Source organism: Chlamydotis macqueenii, chromosome 9 (assembly GCF_036417535.1).
Source record: "Chlamydotis macqueenii isolate bChlMac1 chromosome 9, bChlMac1.mat, whole genome shotgun sequence".
Taxonomy (NCBI): domain Eukaryota; kingdom Metazoa; phylum Chordata; class Aves; order Otidiformes; family Otididae; genus Chlamydotis; species Chlamydotis macqueenii.
In genome coordinates, this window is record NC_141564.1 from 8,002,223 (window position 1) to 8,021,242 (window position 19,020).

At 40.8% G+C, this 19,020-nt stretch overlaps 2 protein-coding genes across 2 annotated transcripts in view; both read left to right on the top strand.

The window, feature by feature from the left end:
• The first annotated feature begins 506 nt into the window (after nucleotides 1-506).
• POLR2D (RNA polymerase II subunit D) lies at nucleotides 507-4,139 on the top strand. The gene is made up of 4 exons (XM_086754234.1): nucleotides 507-631; nucleotides 2,064-2,244; nucleotides 2,714-2,809; nucleotides 3,543-4,139. Exons 1-4 carry the CDS (start codon nucleotides 559-561, stop codon nucleotides 3,619-3,621), a joined length of 429 nt encoding a protein of 142 aa, XP_086610360.1. The 5' UTR covers nucleotides 507-558; the 3' UTR covers nucleotides 3,622-4,139.
• A 1,883-nt stretch (nucleotides 4,140-6,022) lies between these two features.
• WDR33 (WD repeat domain 33) overlaps nucleotides 6,023-19,020 on the top strand; it is a 70,064-nt gene continuing 57,066 nt past the window's right edge. Inside the window, exon 1 of the mRNA XM_086755079.1 lies at nucleotides 6,023-6,191. The gene's annotated coding sequence lies outside the window, so the exon portion shown is untranslated. The remainder of the gene's footprint in view (nucleotides 6,192-19,020) is intronic.

Below are 19,020 nucleotides of genomic sequence, written 5' to 3' on the forward strand. Positions count from 1 at the left end.
TTCCTGTCCAGCTGGAGGCTGTTCTGCTGGCAAAATGGCGTAGGCTGTAGCTCTCTGATCCACTTCTGGAGCAAATTCTTGACAGGCAAAGCAGCATCTGCTGTGTCGGAGCTCTCCAGGTGCTTCTGGGCAAACGCATACCGCTGTGCAGTCTGATGCGGGGGCCCAGCACAGCCTTGAGCTCTTCAGTTACTTCCTGAATGGGGGAACCAGAAGGAGCCTTCCTCTGGGTTTGCTCGAGTAAGAGCCAAGCGTGGTTTCTCCGCAGCCTGCTCTCTCGGGCCGTGGTGTTGGGCTGGCAACGTCTTGCTCTGTCACAGGTCTTTGGCCTGCCTTCATGGAAATGAAGCTCCAGCCCCCCGACTGCTTTCGGTCTCCAGGAGCCCACTTCTCAGCCAGCTTCAACACGCCCTTAAGGGCTGTGGTGGGCGGGGGGCGCTGCGTTCCTCCGGCCACACAGCGGTTACCGCGCGTTTTCAGCGGCGCCCCCTGGCGGGCGCCGGGGCTGAGGCGGCGCCGCGCTTCCGCCCGGCGGGGCTTCCGGTACCGGCTGAGGCGATGGCGACGGGCGGCGGTGACCCGCGGGCGGCGGACGTGGAGGAGGACGCTTCGCAGCTCGTCTTCCCCAAAGGTGCGGGGCGGGGGCTGGGCCGGGCCGGGCTGGGTGGTGGTTGGAGGCCGCGCAGAGCCCGCGGGCGCCCCTGAGGGAACGAGCATTCACCTCTCCGGGGCGCCTCGCCGGGCACGGGCACGGGCACGGGCACGGGCACGGGCACGGGCACGGGCACGGGCACGGGCACGGGCACGGGCACATCGGTTACAGAGCCCCAAGGGATAAAAATCGGGATAATACATCATTCATATCTGTTTAAGGACCCCATGATTGCTAAGATGTGGCTGTTCTTACTTGTGTTCTTACTACGCGTGTGTTCAGGAATAAAAAAGAAGTATTTTTTCTTGTCATTCTTGGGTCTTGATGCCACCATTACTTTTTAACTGATGTTCCTTGACATTAGAATAGTGCTGCGTTTTAGGAAACCGGCTGTCCACGGCCTGCATTGTAACGAGGGATGCTAACAGTCGGTGTATTTTTTCCATAAAATTATTCAGTATACATTCCAGAGCTGTATTTACGCCTCAGAGCGGCCCTGGGAGAGGGAGGGGAGCGCACCATGCCGCTACGTTTTTGAGTTACAAACCAAGCCATGGTCCTGAAATACTGGATTTTGGATATTTTTGAACTGAAATCCATAGCATATCCATGTTCAGCTCAAGTTACTTTATCACTCCATGCAAAATAAAGGTTGCCAGTCCCTTTCTAGCACTGCCCTGTAGCTGACTGCGTTTATAAAACAGTGCTGAAGGACCCCTCGGGATGCCATCTCTGATCCTGCGGCTTTGAGCAGCTCATACTGCTGATGTTGAAGAATCTTCTTGTTATAGGAATAAATACAGTGATGATTATGATGATGATGATGAACAAAAACAAGGAGAGTTGGCTAAAAGGGGGGAAAAAAAACTTTGTTAAGATTGGTTAACACTTTTTTTTGGTGGTAATAATAAAGTGGGTCAGTTAACCTTTCAAGTAAATGAAGCCTTTTAAAAAATATTCAGCAGCATCTGCGTTTACTTTTAGAACTCCTCAGAGGCTTCCAAAGATCGCAGACGTCACTTCTGAATTTTTTTAATATTACAGTTCTAAATATTGTTTTCTAAAACAAGTCATATATTACTTCAGTTCTGCCAAAATTGAGTGAAGAAAACGTATGGCAAAAATGTGACAAATCAGAAGGTTAGGGCTGAAAATGTAAATTGTGTGGTCAAAAAGACAAAACACATTGGATTTTTACTCAAAAGTGGTGTAATTTTTATTAGCTTGTTCAGTACAAAATGCTGCCCAGTCATTGATGGAAAGGGCTTGCACAATTGCCATGCAACACATTGTTCTTTTCCTTATCGCCCAAAGCTAAATTTACGTACAAAACTTATGTAAGCACACTTTTTGATCCATGCTTCACCTTTTTTTTTTTTCTTAATTCTGATGTTTACTCGTTCATATCTAGAATTTGAAACTGCAGAAACTCTTCTAAATTCAGAAGTACATATGCTTCTTGAGCATCGTAAGCAACAGAATGAGAGTGCAGAAGATGAGCAGGAGCTTTCAGAAGTCTTCATGAAAACCTTGAACTACACAGCGCGCTTCAGCCGCTTCAAAAACCGAGAAACCATTGCCAGTGTTCGTAGGTGAGTGGAAAAGTTAGGGTATAAGGCTGTAGTGGAGAACCTGGTATATAATATTGATGCTGCTTTATGAAAGTACAGTTTAGGGGAGTTTCCTGATTTGTACTATAATTCTGAGTCGTGTCTTTCTGAAGAGAAAAGAAATTTAATCCCAGTTCTTCATGGAGGGTTGTACTTTGTCTAGGTCAAGCCTTCTGAACTGATTTGTTTTCAGTATTTAAATGTCAGCTGATTGCATTAAATGGGAGGATTTTTGAGATTTTTGTGGAGTAATTTGGGGGAAGTGGAGTTAACAGATGTGACTTTTTTCCTCTATGCAATTACGTAATGAGTCTTTCCTCCTGAAAAAAACATTTACTTCAGTCCCAGAAGCAGTGTGAAAACAAACCAACCAACCTGTTTGGTTTAGTTTATGCCTTTTTGTATTTCTGTGTTACTTGTAATTTCACCAAGTTGTTGTCTTTCCTTACAGTTTACTGCTCCAGAAAAAGCTCCATAAATTTGAATTGGCGTGTTTGGCTAACTTGTGTCCTGAGACAGCTGAGGAAGCAAAAGCTTTGATTCCTAGGTGAGCATGTATGTGTTGTAAAAGGACTGCTTTTTGCTTTCCTGTGATCTGAAGATCCCTGGGCAGATGCCCTTTCTGCTCTGTTGATGGAAAAACTTTCTATCTCGATCTTTCTTCACCTACCCGTTGATCTGACAGCGAGGCACTTCTTGTAAGTTCCAACAACATTTACTGGATTAAGTGTAAACAGTGTAAATTGGGGTTCTTAGCCCACCCAGCCGTGTTTGTTGCTTGTTTTTTTTTTTTTTCTGTTGGAACAAATGACATTGCTCCTAGGAATGGTTTTGTGGGTAATGTAACGGGGGAGCAGTAGCTTCTTCATATATTGATTTGTTACCTCGTGGCCTAAGGTAGAGGAGAGAACGAAACACTTATCTGAATTACAGTTTCTTCCTTATATGCTAAGATTTCATAGCAATGTTTATGAGCGTGAGGCTACATGGACTTTATTTACAGGTCTATTTAAACCTGCATCTGCCTTGCCTTTTTGAGAAAACATTTTGAAATTATTCATCAGAAAGTTCTGGGAAGGATGGAGTTTTGTCAGTTAAAGAGGAGGACTGCGTAGGGATTGGAGTGGTACTTGTACAGTAGTGTTACAGACAGTTCCTGGTGGTGCCAAACAGTGGGTGATGATGGTGTTGAGACTGACGGGAGAGCTATCTGAAATGAATCCAGTGGGGGGATTGTTTCTAAAACCCTTTAATGTACCCTCATTGTTCTTATCTTGCAGCCTGGAGGGCCGATTTGAAGATGAGGAATTACAGCAGATTCTTGATGACATCCAGACTAAACGCAGCTTCCAGTATTAAGGTTAAACCTCAGCTACTTTAGCTGAACAGAAAACCTGGGACCTTTGTCTGTTTCTCAGCCCTCTGGACCCATCCAGCTCCCAGCTGAGTACGGGGAGTTCTGGATACGGGGTACTGCAGTGCTGTGTCATCCACAGGTGTATTCGGACTGGAAATCAGTGTAGTCCTTTTGGTTTGTTCCACGTGTGTGTTGGTCAGGACACCTGCATTGTGAGAGCCAAAGAACCTGAAAAGCCTTTTCCCACTGGCTCAAGTATTTGTTTCTTCCAAATTCTTCTCCCTGATTTGAGAATTTTCAGCGTTTTTGTTTTTTAGCAGAAATATAGATTTTTTTTTTTTTTTTTTTTGTGAATTTCTAAAAGAGATGGAGAAACTTGTTCGTGGCTCTGGGAAGGTTTTGTGATGGATGGCATAAATTTCTGTGTTTTTTTTTTTTAATTGTGTATCAGAACAGTGGGTTTTTACAGCTTAAATAATATTCCATTATTGTTTAGTGTAAAATAAAAAAAAAATTCTAATTAAGGCTGTGTGTTTTATAAACATTAGGTGCATATTGTGATGTCATTAATGAGGACCTTTTTGATAAACAGACCCTGTGATTATTAACCTGTGTTGGAGATCTGGAGACTCCAAGTGCTTAATAATGCAAGTACAATTTAGGACAGATCAGAAAGAAGCTATATTAACTATGATCATAGTGAGAGAACATTTGGGCGGCATCTCCCCCTTCTGCTTCCCTGTTCTCTGCCAAGTGATCACAGAGATTAAACCTGTATACTCTTTCATAAAAGAAAAAGGTGAGGAAAACCAATAATTTCAATGTTAACAAAGCCAGATGTCCATCCTGGGAGGGGTGGACTTCTTAAGTTGCTTGTTAACTGCCACAGTTCTAAGAAGGAATCAAGCAAGTGACACTTTACAGGGATGGCTTTGGGTGGAGCCTGTGGGAGCGGCACACCCAGTATTGTCTTAGCTTACAAGTGAGGAGTTGGCAACAATCACAGACTGTTAGCTTTTAGTTGAAAGGAATGTTCTTTTAGTTAGGATATACTTAGCCAGCCCTCTCGAACCTTAATAATTTCACCACCACACCTGGAAGAAGGAGAATTTTTGCAGGAAAGAACAGCTGGGACAAAGAGGAAGACTGCTGTGTTAATTCAAGACACTGCTTGTGATGATAAGCAATAGTTTCACTGATGTTGCAGAAGGGAGAGAAATATGGTATTAGTCCAGCTCTTACTGGAAACTAAATGTTGCTGCTATGCTGGAAGGCTGAGCTGGTTTGTAACAACTGGTTGGGCACGTGGCCTCACTGCAAATAGCATTTATTTCTGTGCTTCAGTGGCATGCCTTCCTAATTAACCACAGTGACTTTAACTGGATCACAATAATTATAACTAAAGAATAGAGATAAAAGCAAGGTGGCATGGTGAATCTTTATTTTATAAAGCTCCGTGTCCCCTTTTGATACAGGATAAGCATTCCAGTAGCTGCTTGCGGTGTAACTCAGTTTGTCCTATAAAATGTTTCTGTTCAAGTAGCTTTAATACATTTTCATCTTTTAAATACACAGGCTCTTTTCTTAATGAGAACTGATTTTTATAAAAACACCCAACACTCTAGACCTCTTAACCTACTCTTCAGGGTGAAAGCACATAATAATAATTGGCAGACATTGCTTGGTGATACCTTTGTAAGCTAACACGGGACTCCCAAGGAGTGCAAGAGGCTCAGCGATCTGGGAGTGATCTCGGGAGATTTGTGCCATCCATAATTAAGAGCCTTGGTATTGGTTATTTGGGATGGTTGTGCTTTGGGAAGAGGAAAGGAAGATGTCAAAGGGAACTGCACGAGGTGCGATTCTGTTGTAGCGCCTGGCTGTTTGGTGAACACGCAGAGTATTAACGTGAAGCAGTAAGGACACACCGAGCTATGCGGGGCGGGGCGGTTTGGAAGCAGCGTTTTGCCCAGCTGCTGGTACAGCCCGTTTTGGCGGAGCTGCAGGGGGCTTGCTTTCCGTCACAGCACAGGCACGGGGAGAGGCCCGGGGGGTGAAGCTTCGCCGCCGCGGCAGCTTCACGAGTTTAATTTTGGTTATCCTTTTCCCCCAACAAAACGCGAGAGGGACGCCGGGCGCGACTTTCTACAGCGAGGCGCGGCGCTACCGGCCTCCCACACCCAGCCCGCCGCCTCGCAGTGCGCATGCGCGCACCTCTTCGCGCCTCCACCTGCGAGGGGAAGGGTCAGCCGAGCACCGGGCTTCCGGTAGCGCAGGCGCAGGTTGTGGCACGGCGGGGGGCTCGCGGAAGCAGCGCGGGGACTGCCCTGCGCGCCTGCGCACTGGCCGCAGTCTTACAGCCGCCGTGCCCCTGCGAGGGCTGAGACCGCCTCTCGCGCCGCCGGGCGTGCTGACGCAGGGCGCGTGCGCCGCCCGGTCGCTGGTGGGGGGAAGGGAGATGGCGGCCGGCCGCGGAGGGGGCTCGTGAGGCGGCGGCTTCCGGGGCCGGAGGGACGAGGCGAGCGGCGAGGCGACACGGCGCGCAGTCAGGGTACGAGAGACCGGCTGGACGGTAAGTGCGGCTCGGCGCTGGGCTGCTGGCGGGGCGGGCGCAGGAGTGAGGAACCTAGGAAGTGCGGCTGCCTCCGCCATTTTTAGGCCGCGGCCCTGAAGCGGTGCGGGTAGGACCAGGAAGAGGCCGAGCCCCGGCGCGGCCCGGCAGCGGCGCGGGGTGGGTGCAGCAGTGAGGGGCTGCGGGGCTGTGCCGGCTTGGGCGCCCTCGGGAGCGCGGAGCCCAGGCCTTGTCCGCGGGATGAGCTGAGCGCAGGGCCCAGCTCCGCGGCGCTGGGCCTGCGGGGTGGGGTGTGCTGGAGGGCTGAGGTGGCGGCGAAAGCTGGCGCTGGGAGCAGGCAAATCGTCCACTTTCCTGCCTGCCGCGTAGATTTCTGCCTATGGCCTCGCCTGAGTCTCTCAGCCCTGTCTCTTTCTACTTTTTTTTTTTTCTTTTCACAAAATTATTATTCTTATTTTTTTTCTGCCTTGAATGTGAGCGGAGATCGAGTTGTGACTGCTTGAAGATACTCTGGGGAAGCCCTGGCCATTATGGGTAGATAGAGCCATGTGTAGCAGGCACTTGCTTGTTCTGGAAGGGCGAATGGACTTAACGACATGGTGTCACATTCCACTCGCTGAGACTCACCAGTCTGTGATTATGACGTGGGTAGCAAACCTAGGTGACCTGTTGAATTCGAAAAAAATACTTCATCATTTTTCCATTGCAGAGAACTCATTAAACTTCCTGCCTTCTTGAAGATGGATGCTATTTCTCTCTTGCTGACTGTTAGCTGCTTTGTTTTGAGTAGATAGTGGTATGGTTTTAAATACAGTGTTGGAAACATTGGTACTCATGAGCGCATCTGTTTGTCTTGCAGAAGCAGTCACAGGTAAGTAGTTGTGTACTCTACTGGTTTTGGACCTCGTTAGATCCTTGCAATTTGTGAGTAGTGTTTGGGAATCTCTTTCCCTATGTAGACATTAGTTCCCCATCCTCTCAGTGTGACAGATGTTTATTCTTTTATGCTTTCCTATCTCAAACTGTTGTATCCTTCCTTTAAGAAAGGTAGCACTACCTACATATTTGTCAGAAAGTTTATAGTATGCAAACAATATTGTGTCAAAATATTTTGGGGTTCCCTCTTCCTGAATTCTTTATCAGCTAAATTGACTTTTACTTCTCAACAGTTTGCTGCAATATTCTGCCATGATCTTTACTATAAGAATATATAATAATAAAACATATTTCAAAATCTGTTTCTTAACATCATGTTCAGCTGTGCTGTAGTATTTCTAATTTCTAAGATCTGAAAATGTAGTTAAAAGACTTTTCACTTAAACAGTCTCAGCATAAGAAAAATCTGGCATGTCTTTAATTGCTTTGCTGTTAGCATTTTGGGAGCTCTCTGCCCAACTGCTCTACAGTTTAGAAGGTAAACTTTACACAACCTTCATGCATTTGTCTGTTTCAGAAGTGGATGAAACTACTAGATCATATTAAGAGCACCAATTTTAAGAAATAAATATTGAAAGAGAAGGAAAAAGCCAAGTCTTTTTGAGCTGCAGAGAATGTTAGGTGTAACTAGTGTACATTTAGTTTAATACTCTACTCCTAGAGCTGCTAAAAACCTTTTAACTTAAATGTCAGCTATAAAAAACAGTCTTTCCCTGTTACCTGAAGTGTTGGTCCTCTGTTGAAAGCTTGCAGCAGTCTACATTAGACTGTTGGGACCATTGGAACTGAAAATTTCTCATCAGTTTTATATTCCTGTTATCAGCAGAGGTTAGTGCAGTAGGTAATAACATAGTGATCCTAAATTGTGCTTGCGCTAGAGGTACTAGAAACGTGGCCTTTTGCTGCAGCAGAGAGGCCTTGATCTGAGATGGAGACAAGAAATCTTCTGTTTTGATCCCATCCCTAGCAGATATCTTGTTTTTTCTGACTCACCTGAAAAAAATATAACAGAGAAGACTTCTGGGTGAGTAGCAATATGGAAGGAATACAGTTTAACTTTTTACTGAGATGATTCCATGTGAAATATTTCCCTTTTTGTGTCAGCTAGCCACAGGGTGTTACCTAGGGCAATTCCATAGTTGGTTCAGTAACACTGGAAACGAAAATAATTTTAGCTTTGCCCAGATGTTACTCTAGCTTATAACTTAGAAAACTGCTGATATGTTTGTGCAGAAAATTTGTAAAAAGAAGCTTAAAATTTTATCTCTAGTGTGTCTGTGAACTTTACAAAATTTGTTCTATATTTTCCATCCTGATACTGTATCATTTTGTTACTGAAAGTTTTCTATGAAGTAGAAATACACATATGCAGGTTTGGTTGATATAGTTAATGAAGATCTGTCACTGCTAAGTAAACCACAGTTAAACTAAACACGGCTAGAGTTTAATGTTGGGGAGGGGATATGTTAAAGATATTTCAGAAGATTAAAACCTTAAAATAACCGTAGTTTTCTTAATTTTACCATAGAGAATCTCTGAAAGTAGGAGCAGAGAAGTAGACTTTATTATAGCTAAATAATTTGTTGTTGTTTATATTTTGGTATTATTCATTTTGCTTCAATTTAGATCATCCATGATCCCATATTTTAGAAATGGTGCTAAATTTCCAGTGATCCATTGTTGCTCACTAGTATTAAAAAAAAAATAAAATAAAAAAAAAAAAACCAAAAAACCTAATACAAAAAACCAACCAACCAAACAAAAAAACCTCAATTAGTCAGCATTTACTAGAATATCATATCTGGTTCAACCAGCTCTCCACGTTCAGACTGGGTATACCAATCATTTTGTTGTGAAACTTGAAATGTGATATGAAGTATATATTTACCAGGAAAGAAAAGTAAGCTAGGTTCTCTTCTGTTACGCAATATTACTTTGATAATACGTTTAGTATAAAGACAGTACATGCATGGCCATGTGAAATACTGGTTAAAGTTGTTCTTCAGTTTGTGGTAACGTAGATGAAAGTTTCTGATGGGAAAAGGTAAGGCCTGAATGTGAAGCCTGTGCTTTTGTGGAGGTTGTAATTAGAAAAGTGGCTGAGTATTGCAGCCCTTCCTTGCTTGTTTTAAAATGTTTTATTTCAAACTTCTTTCCCTTGTCTAAAGGGGACTTGATTTTAAGAAGACAAAAAACAAGCCAGAAAGAAACATGAGAAGTGTAACACTTTTTAAGAGCTTCAGCCCAAGTCAGAACATACAAGTTTAAATCTAATACTGACTTGATACTTTCCCTTGAGCCATTACACTTTTTTGGTACAGTTCCTTCTTATTTGCTTAGAGCGATCACAGTTACGATTTGTAAGGAATTCTCTGAATGTGGAGAGATACTGGAGACCAAATTTTTTTACACTTTGAAACTAAGCTAACTGGTATTGTTCCTGTTTCACCTCTGCACCAAATTATAAAGTGGAAGAAGAATGATTCTGTGTAGCAAGAATGACCATGATAAACAGATCACTGTTTATCTAGGAAGCTGTGTACATGGTTTTCACTTGAGGGGAAAAAAAAAAATCCCAAACCCTGTTAGTGCCAACTTTCATAATATGAGACAATCTTTACTGCTGAAAATCCATGTAGATATACTTTAAGGATTGAAAAATGTCCCAAGTATAATAATAATGAATTGTACTGAGTAAGTTGCAATGACGTCTTACCAAGAATTGGAGGTTCTGTTCTAAGCAGTTACATGAGTTATAGGAAGAAAGACTTCCTCTACAGTATTAAACTTTACTGTCAACTAACCCTGATAAAACTTCTGTCTTGAACACAAGTGGTGTTTCAAAAAATTACATGGAAATGTTCTTGCACATATATAGAATATAAAAAGTATAAGCAATTTTCCATGTTTTTTTAGACACAAATGAAAACATCTCAATCTCTGGGTGCTTACATCCTGCAGCAAGTAATCTTAGTACATTTTTTTCCGCTATCAAAAAGGAGTGAGAAGTTTGTTAATTTCATTTTTCATTTAAATATGATTTTTTTTCACATGTACTGTTGTTAAATCTGAAACACTTCTCATGTTCTGTTTAATTAGTGAGTTAATTTTGATACAAAGAACAGCAACATGCTTGTGATGAGCTCATTGCTGTTATTTAGTCTTCACCATAATTAAATGTGCTGGTTCAAAACAAAAAAAAATTCTATTAACTTCTGAAGCTTTGAAAATTTTATCAGTGGAGCTGTAAACTTGATGTAACCTAGAATTTTTAGATCACTTAAAGAATTGAAATAATATTCTGCTGGCTATTTTCTCTTGATACTAGAGTTCATACAACGATGCAGGCGGCTGTACAGGGAGACCCTTCCTGTGAGCAGAAGTACAATGTTTATTTTTAATTTGGCCTGTATCTTGGAAACACTGGTTCTGGAACTGGTGAGTCGGTAAGGAAAGATGAGGTATGGGAACTGTGTGTCTCTGCCATAGCATTGGCTTATGCTGTAGTGAGTGACTGTAACCACATGTTGAGAAGCAATATGCTCTCTTCTTAGTTAATACGGCAGATATATCAGTTCTTTATAAAATACATCCCTAAATGTTTAAGATCATGTTTATTTAGTACAGACTCTTAATTTAAGGTAGTTGGTCATGAATCTTGAATTTAGATTGCTCTTAATCACTCACCTGTAACTTTGCCCAAAAGTGAGTACCCCAGTTGAACAGTGTGGTAGGATAGGCAGACAGCAGTTTTGCAACTAAAGGTGTAGATGTGTTGACACTGATTAGTTCTCTATATTAATGTTTTATACACTTCAAAATGAGTACACAGATACTTGAAATAATCCGTGTGTTTTGGGTTTAAGGATTTGAGGATTCCTTTAAATAGTTTTCCCAGATCCAAAAGAAATATGGTAAAAAAGAATATATCAATGTGTCCCTCTTTCAGAGGGAGGCCAGAGACTGGATAACAAGGAGTCTGTAGTATTTTGTGTTTGGTGTAGTTTTCGGGTTCATTATGAAGTTTTGGCAACACAGTGATGTGTATTTTACTATGGGTGTATGAGAATTCATCTGCAAATTTGAGTCTGGGAGGAGCTCCACTTTAGGTTGGATAAACAATGCCACAGCTCCAGCTGGTGCAAGTGTTTGCAGCCTGAGGAAGGACTGGGGGGTGTTGGTTGATGAACTCATCATGAGCCGGCAGTGTGTGCTTGCAGCCCAGAGAAAGACAACCTCATCCTGGGCCGCATTAAAAGAAGCGTGGCCAGCAGGTTGAGGGAGAGGATTCTGCCCCTCCGCTCTGGTGAGACCCCACCTGCAGTACTGTGTCCGGCTCTGGAGCCCCCAGCATAAGAAGGTTGTGGACCTGTTGGAGTGGGTCGAGAGGAGGCTGCAAAGATGGTCAGAGGGCTGGTGCACCTCTCCTGTAAGGACAGGCTGAGAGAGCTGGGGCTGTTCAGCCTGGAGAACAGAAGGCTCTGGGGAGACCTGATAGTGGCCTTCTGGTACTTAAAGGTGGCCTACAGGAAAGATGGGGAGAAACTCTTTAGCAGGACCTGTTGTGATCAGATGAGGGGTAATGGTTTTAAACTAGAAGGAGGCAGGTTCAGACTTCATGTAAGGAAGAATTTTTTTACGCTGAGGGTGGTGGAACACTGTCCCAGGTTGCCCAGAGGGGTGGTGGATGCCCCATCCCTGGAAACATTCAAGGCCAGGTTGGACGGGGCTCTGAGCAACCTGATCTGGTTGGAGATGTCCCTGCTTACTGCAGGGAGGTTGGACTTTTAAAGGTCCCTTCCAACTCATACTGTTCTGTGATTCTATGACTGCATAATGGTGCAGCTCTACCCTGTCTGGTGTATGTTTGCAGTCATCTAAACTGTCATTGCAGCCCAAAGTAGTAACTTCCTCTGCTTTTGATCATCTGTTTTTTCTCCTGTGTCAGTCGAGGCATTCCTGGAACTCCATAGTAAGCTGGCTGAGAAGCTGCTCTGGGTTTTAACTAACGTTAGCAAAAAGAGTATTTTAACACAGTATATTTAACTTAGTGGATGGCCAATGTGGTCACCAGATGCTCGCTTAAAGGAGGAGTAATGTAGGACAGGAACACACAATTAGAGTCAAGGCAGAACTGCTTTTTTTCGTGTCAGCAGCTTTACGTTGGGTTTGGGTCACTGTGGAACTTGATCTCGGCAGTGTTCCAAGACTTCCTGCGATGCTGAAGTTAGCTCAGTAGCTATCACTGCAGTTAAATTGTGTGATCATGATGAGAAGACGTGCTTCCTGTCATTGTCCTCCTTCCCCCAACCCCAGTACAAATCACCAGTTAACTTTGAAATTGCCTTTGTTCCTACTGGGGTGTGTTTGTAAGCAACCATTTTATACTTATTTGCGGAGACTAGTGAAATTTTATTATATCACTGGAAAAATTATAGGTTGCCCAAATTTGCAAGTAGGACCGCAGACTGAGTAAGTGTGTTAACAAAGTATGCTCATTCTGTGGTGTTTGCACTGTTCTTAAGTTACACAGTTTGGAGTTAGATTCATAGTTGAGTCAGTCATCAAACCATGTTTTGCAGGTTTTCTTTCTACCTGTGGATGCAAATATTTTGGTGTCCTCGGCAAATTTAAATCTAACAAAACAAACTATCTATTTCTAATATCTTTAGTAGGCTCTTGACTAGTATAATAAACTGCAGCTGCCAAGCTTTCTCTACAGTAAGATGGAAATACTGACCTGGAACTGTTTACTGAAGTGCTACTTTTTCCAGGAATGGTTGTTGATATTCTCAAGGCAGGCCATATAAAGTAGGAAAGAAATGCCAAGACATTTTAGACCTTTGGAGAACTTGGGTTTCAAAACTGAAACTCTCTGGTGACGTGCATTTCAACCGAATTGTCATTCCCATAGGGAGCTTGACTCTTCCTGTAATTGGGGGAAATCTGAACCTTTGGTCTTTGAAAGGATTTGTGCAGGATTGATATATGTGAACTTGAATTTCCTGTACTGAAAAATATATTGATAGAGAAGATGAACACGTGCTTTTATTGAACGGTTATAAATGGTAAATGTGACGGGTATTTACTGAAGAAACTTAATTATGGTTGTTGAGCAGAGTATATATATCATCATAATCATATACAGGCGTTTGCATGGCTCGTAATTTGAGAAAAGACCAGAAAACTTATATTCCTGGAAGAGTTATCTGTGTGATTAAAAGTAAATTTGTTTCTAGTTCATTTTCAGTTGTGTGAGCAAGTGGTATATACATCAGCCATCAATTTAGAAAGTGTTCTAGTATTGAAAGTTTTTTTTATATTGAAGAATCTCTTTGACTGTTTTAAAATAGACATGTTTCTGACAAAACTTGTAGAACTGCTCTAGTGATATTATGTAGACTTTTAAACACTGAGAGCTTAAAATTGCAGTAGTTATCACAGTTTATTTTTTGCTACTGTAAGTTTGTTCCTCATTGGATTACACAGTATCTAGCCTAACCAGTAATAAAGGGGGTTATGCATTTATCTTCCACACCAAACTTGTCCAAAGAGTAGTTTACATGTACACTAGGCTTTTAAATTTTAACTGAAGCAGATATTGAGAATTCTTTCTTTATCCACATAAATAATCTAAATTCAAAACTTTACTTGATCGAAGTAATTTAGAAGTGCTGTTTTCTTTCACTATTTCCATAAAGTTTGAATTGTTTTCTCCAATTCCACTACTCTTGCTTAAGGGTGTCTCTGCATTAGCTGTGTCTGGGCATAGTGACTGCAGGTATTAATTTGCATCTTTTGCTATAAACATAGCTGCTAATTTAGCTGCATGAAAACCTTGACTTTTGATTTGGGGGAGATAACAAACAAATCTCTATCTTGATTAAATCTTTGTGTGTGTCTTCTACATCTTTTTATCAAAAGAGAATAAAAAACCCTTGGGGAAAAAAAAATCTACTTGAGTAGTACTAGGAAAATGCTATGGAGTAGTATCTTATAAGATGTCTATTCTGCAGTGTGGCTGTAAGTGTTTAGTATCTTCTTTTCTTAGATTGAATACATGAAGTATGTAAATAACCTTGACATTTCGGGAAGATGGAGGCTCTGTCACATAAAGCCTTCAGTTCTGGATGCGAGTTAGGTAGGGTGCAGCCGTGAGTGGTGAGTGGCTTTTATTGTTAAAATATAAAATTAAATAAAAATAAGTTATTTTGTCTTTCTACGGAAATATAAAATCTCTTTTTGGAGAGAGAAGTAGAGAAAGGATCTTTGAAATACAGTTAATAAATACTGAAAAACATTGCTTTTAGTTGTGGGGTTTTTTTCACCTTCTTACTTCTCACTTACCGTATAAAGGCACACTTTTTCACGTTATCACACATGATAGCACTATTTCCCTTCCTCCTGCTCCCCCATCTGGGTTTCAATTTCTTAGTTATGGAAACTTGAGACCCTATTCTACCCTTATTTGGCCCAGAAACTGGTATGGCAAACAGCATTGCTTTGTCCAGAAGACTGGCCCAAGTAACACTAAGGAGGGGAAGAGCATTCTTTGGGTCATAAAGTAGATATTTTCTTTATTCTTCTCTTTTGATGCTTTCAACATTTGCTTTTACATAAAAGTTGCAAGAGTTTTGGATATGTTTAAGTATTCAATAGATAAAGGTTGTGAAAGGTGAATCTTTAAAACGAGTTACAACTTGTATTAATTCCTAAGTCTTACTAAAAAGACTTTGATATCTTCTTGTCAGCATTGAATTTGCAAATCTTAGGGATGGGGGTACTCAAACTTTGTTATATTAAAATGTATGTTTCTGTTCCATAGTGTGGAGATAATCAAACTGTTAGATTGTGTGGATTTTGTTCTCTTTATCATCAGAATCTCAGTAGATTGTTTGTTTCTGAAACAAAATGCTGGTTACTGTGTTTACCTACTTAAGTTTTGCTCTGCAAACTGCTATAGTCTTTCTAGTCCTTTTCCCTTCCACTGATCTTAAAGTTCTCTGAAGACGTTTTTTTTGTAGGAGTTCTTGCCAGTCTGGGTGTTTTTGTTGTGGTTGTTTGTTGGTTTGGTTTTTTTTCTTTCTCCTCCCCCTGGCCTTCTGCTTTTGTGTTTTATACAAATGAGGGCTTGAGTCTTCTAAGATGTCTTCTGCCAGGAGCAACATATAGACAAATGAAATAAAAATGGCTGCATTTCTTCTGTATGGTACCTAAATAATAATTTATCTCTAGAGTCCAGTAAAGTTCCAGTTCAATCATAAGTGAGCTGAGGAGGAAGGGTGATGATATTCTGGTGATTTGGCGTTTATGTAGCTGAATGGTAGTACTTGAGAGGGATTAAGATACCCTTGAGGAATGGCTGAGCAGAAACCTTCTGAAGATTGACAAGGAAATGTGTAGAGTTTTCCATGTGTGGGCATAGCCTCATGGATTTGTACAAGCTGCAAAGTGACTGGCTGAATAGCAATCTCACTGAAGAGTTACAGTGAATGCCAAGTAGAATATGAGCCAACAATATGTTCTTCATACAAATAAGATTAACTGCACATTGGGTGATATAATAACCAGCTGTAGAATGTTATTTTGATATTTAGGATTAGCAAGCATGAGAGGCCTTTTTTTCCTTTTAAACCACTTTTCCTTTGTTGTTTTTTAGTATTTGTCATCCTGTGTTACGTGTTTTGTAGCTTCAAAGTAAGGCAACATCAGTCATCACTTCAGCATGAATACCAAGCTGGGTGTATTTCAGTCAAAGATTAATTACTATTATCATAGTGACACATAATAGGAAAAGACAGTTTGGGTTTATTATAAACTACATGCAGGTCTTGACAAATGCTAAGCAAGTGTATTACTAAAAACCTATTCAAATATTGCAAGTAAATTTTTAAGGCAAAACTATTGAAATCATGGCAGCAGGCCAAGTCCTGTGGATCTTCTGAGGTTCAGGTGCAGCCTGCCAAACATCCTCTTAGTGCAATTGGTTCCTTCCGTGTATGTTTTGAAGTACACTTCCAAGAAACTTGCTGTACAGGTTGCTTTTGTGAGGTGCAGAAAGGGAATCGTTCTAGGCTGTTTTACTTGTGAAAGCAATTCTCTACTATGGCCAAAGTGCTACAGCAGGACCTGTCTCTCGAGTCCTGTGAAAATATTTTGACTCTTTTATGATGTAGGTAAGCACCTGTCTTCTGTAAATATGTCTGCTTTGCAGTGGGTCAAGCGTTTAGTTTGAGCATAAAATGAGGAATTTATGAGATTAATTTGATTATTAGGTATTTGTTTAGCACTAGAAATGGAAAACTTAAAGAAAGTGCATGTAACTTATGCGTGGCTAAGCAGACTCAACTGTTGAAGATAGTTCCCCAGGCTCTGGAACCTCAGACTTTCAGACTGACTGGCTGAAGTTTTTTCCTGATAGCCCATTCTCCCTTAGGCTCTTAGATGTCTTGATTTGTCTGTATGCTTTCTCTGCTGTTCCAGAGGTTCTTGGGCATAGTGTGTTTGTATGTGAAACTTCAAAGATGTAGGACTTTTGTCAATTAAATGTCAGCACTGCTTCTTTTCCTGCAGAGAATAAACCTTTTGAATCTAAAACTGCATCAAAGTAATCACATTTTACCCGGTCTTGCTCACTGCAGAGTGAAAGATGTCTATTTTCTTGACAGATATGTTAGAAATGTTACATGTATTGTGTGTGTGTGTTTGAGTTGTGTTAAAAATCCAAAGGTTTAAACTTCATGGTGAAATTAGGTGTAAGGAAAGTACAGAACTGAAGTTAAAGGTGAAAGAAAAGAGGTGGCTGAACCTTTTGGGCAGAGTAGTTTACTTCGCTAGTGATTAAGTATCTGTTTCTGTGCTTTTTATGAAGGTGGAGGAGGTTTGGGTTTGGTTTAGTTGGGTTGTTTATTTTCTGTTGGAATAGAATTACTAGAATCAGGAAAGCTGCCAAGTTCTTTTACCCCCACTTTGCATGGTCAGAATTTAAAACCCATTTCTAGTAAAGTTTTATTCACAAACGGAATACAATAGAGAATGGATACTAATGTGTATTGGGAGTACAGCTGTAGAGCCCTGGGGAAATCTGCTTGCTGCAGAGAGCAGTAAAGCTGCTTAATAGTAATCTGGAATAATATAGGTCAGTATTTTTGTCTTGAGTTTTGTGATTTGATGTGTTACGGACCTCCAGCACCTGTGGGTAATTAAAGATTCTGTTCTTAGAGTGTAAGAATGGTCTTATTTTTCTTAGGTTTAAACTTGCTGTTCTCTTCTAGAAAAATTTTGGTGACATGCATATAAAAATGCAGAAAACTTTGTGCTATTGCCATGCCTTATGGAATTCAAAAGTGGGAATAAGACTTTTTAAAACTCAAAGGACAAGAAATTTATGCATTTTATTTCTAAGGTGGTTTTTTTGTCTGCTTTTGACAAAAATACATCATTTCATGGCCACAGAGCTAATTTGGGCAACTTTACACTTCTTTCTTGCATCTTTTGACCAATGCAAACTTTTCTTATCACTGGAGTATTTGCTGTTTTTACAAAAAGTGATGTTCTGTTAACTCAGTTCAAAGTCAAGACAGGTCACAGATTGGTTTTCAAGATGAGAATATTTTTTAAAACTGTTTTTATATTCCTGCTTAATACAGCCACTATCTTTCCTAACTAGTGGGAAAGATACCAACTAGTTATAGAACTGTAAATCAGTAAAGATCCATAGTATTGTTTTTGGACTGAATTTGTTTCTATGTAGCAATTTTTCTTTTGATGAAGCAGCTTTTTCTGTCCAGAATCTAGAAAAGGACTGGTTTAAAAAAAAAAGTACTTGTGAAATTATTTGAGATTCATGAGTGCCTCACACAGATGTGCAATTTTCAGACTTTAGGTAATCTTGTTTTGTAAATATGATTAAATATTTTTCCAATACAATGGGAAATTGAAACACAAAGCAGTTCAAGGAATTGGTCAAAATAATACATTCTTCACTAGATCAACAAATTGGCATAACTTTTTCTTTTTATAATTTTTCTGTGTTTAGATAATTCCACTCTGAAATGTACTTGGAAGGAAACTTATGATCAGTCTTTTCAGAAAAATGATGAAATCTCAGAGCAGAAGTAAAGCGATTAATTAAGCTCTCTGCTTTGAGAGTTTAATTCATTGGCATGGCAGACACAAATTAGTTTCAAGAGATTTCAAGTGTACTTCAGTAAACTGTGGTGGAAAGTTGCTGCTACTAGTGCTGTTTTTGCAGTGTTTTTGATAATGTGAGTTTCTAATTATTTGTGGATTATAAGCATATCTGCTTCAGTGAATGAAGCAGGGAAGATGCAGAAACACTAATTCAAAGCTAATCTTTTGCTCAGGTTCTTTTCCTGTTTGAAGGAGGGATTATTTTTTGAATATGTAACTTAGTTTAAAATGTTCAGAAGACCATTTACTTAAGACTGCATGGTTTGCAAAAATGAATAATCGTTTTTCTATGTAAGCCCCTACCTGATGATTTTATGCTTTCGAGAAATGCCTGAGTCTAATAGTCTCTCACTCTTTTTCAGCCCTTAACCAGGATGGCTGTCTCTATTCCTGTGTAATAGAGAAATGATGTGTGTATGTGCATGTTTATTTCTTCAGCATTTTTCATGTTTTAAAAAAGAAAAAAGAAGATGGCAAAAATAGAACGTTTTATGTTGGGAATATATTATTCCACGTTACTGGGAAGAGGTACAATTCCTAGGTAAGGGAAAAGGCTGGATGAAAAGACCAGAAAATAGTGTGAATGTTTCAGGAAGGGGAAGCCATGCTGGTGTCCAGAGCAGAGATGCACATTCTTCCGAAGGATGAAAGAAAGGAGAATTTTTTTTAACTCAGTGTTGACACTCCATAAAAGAGGGAA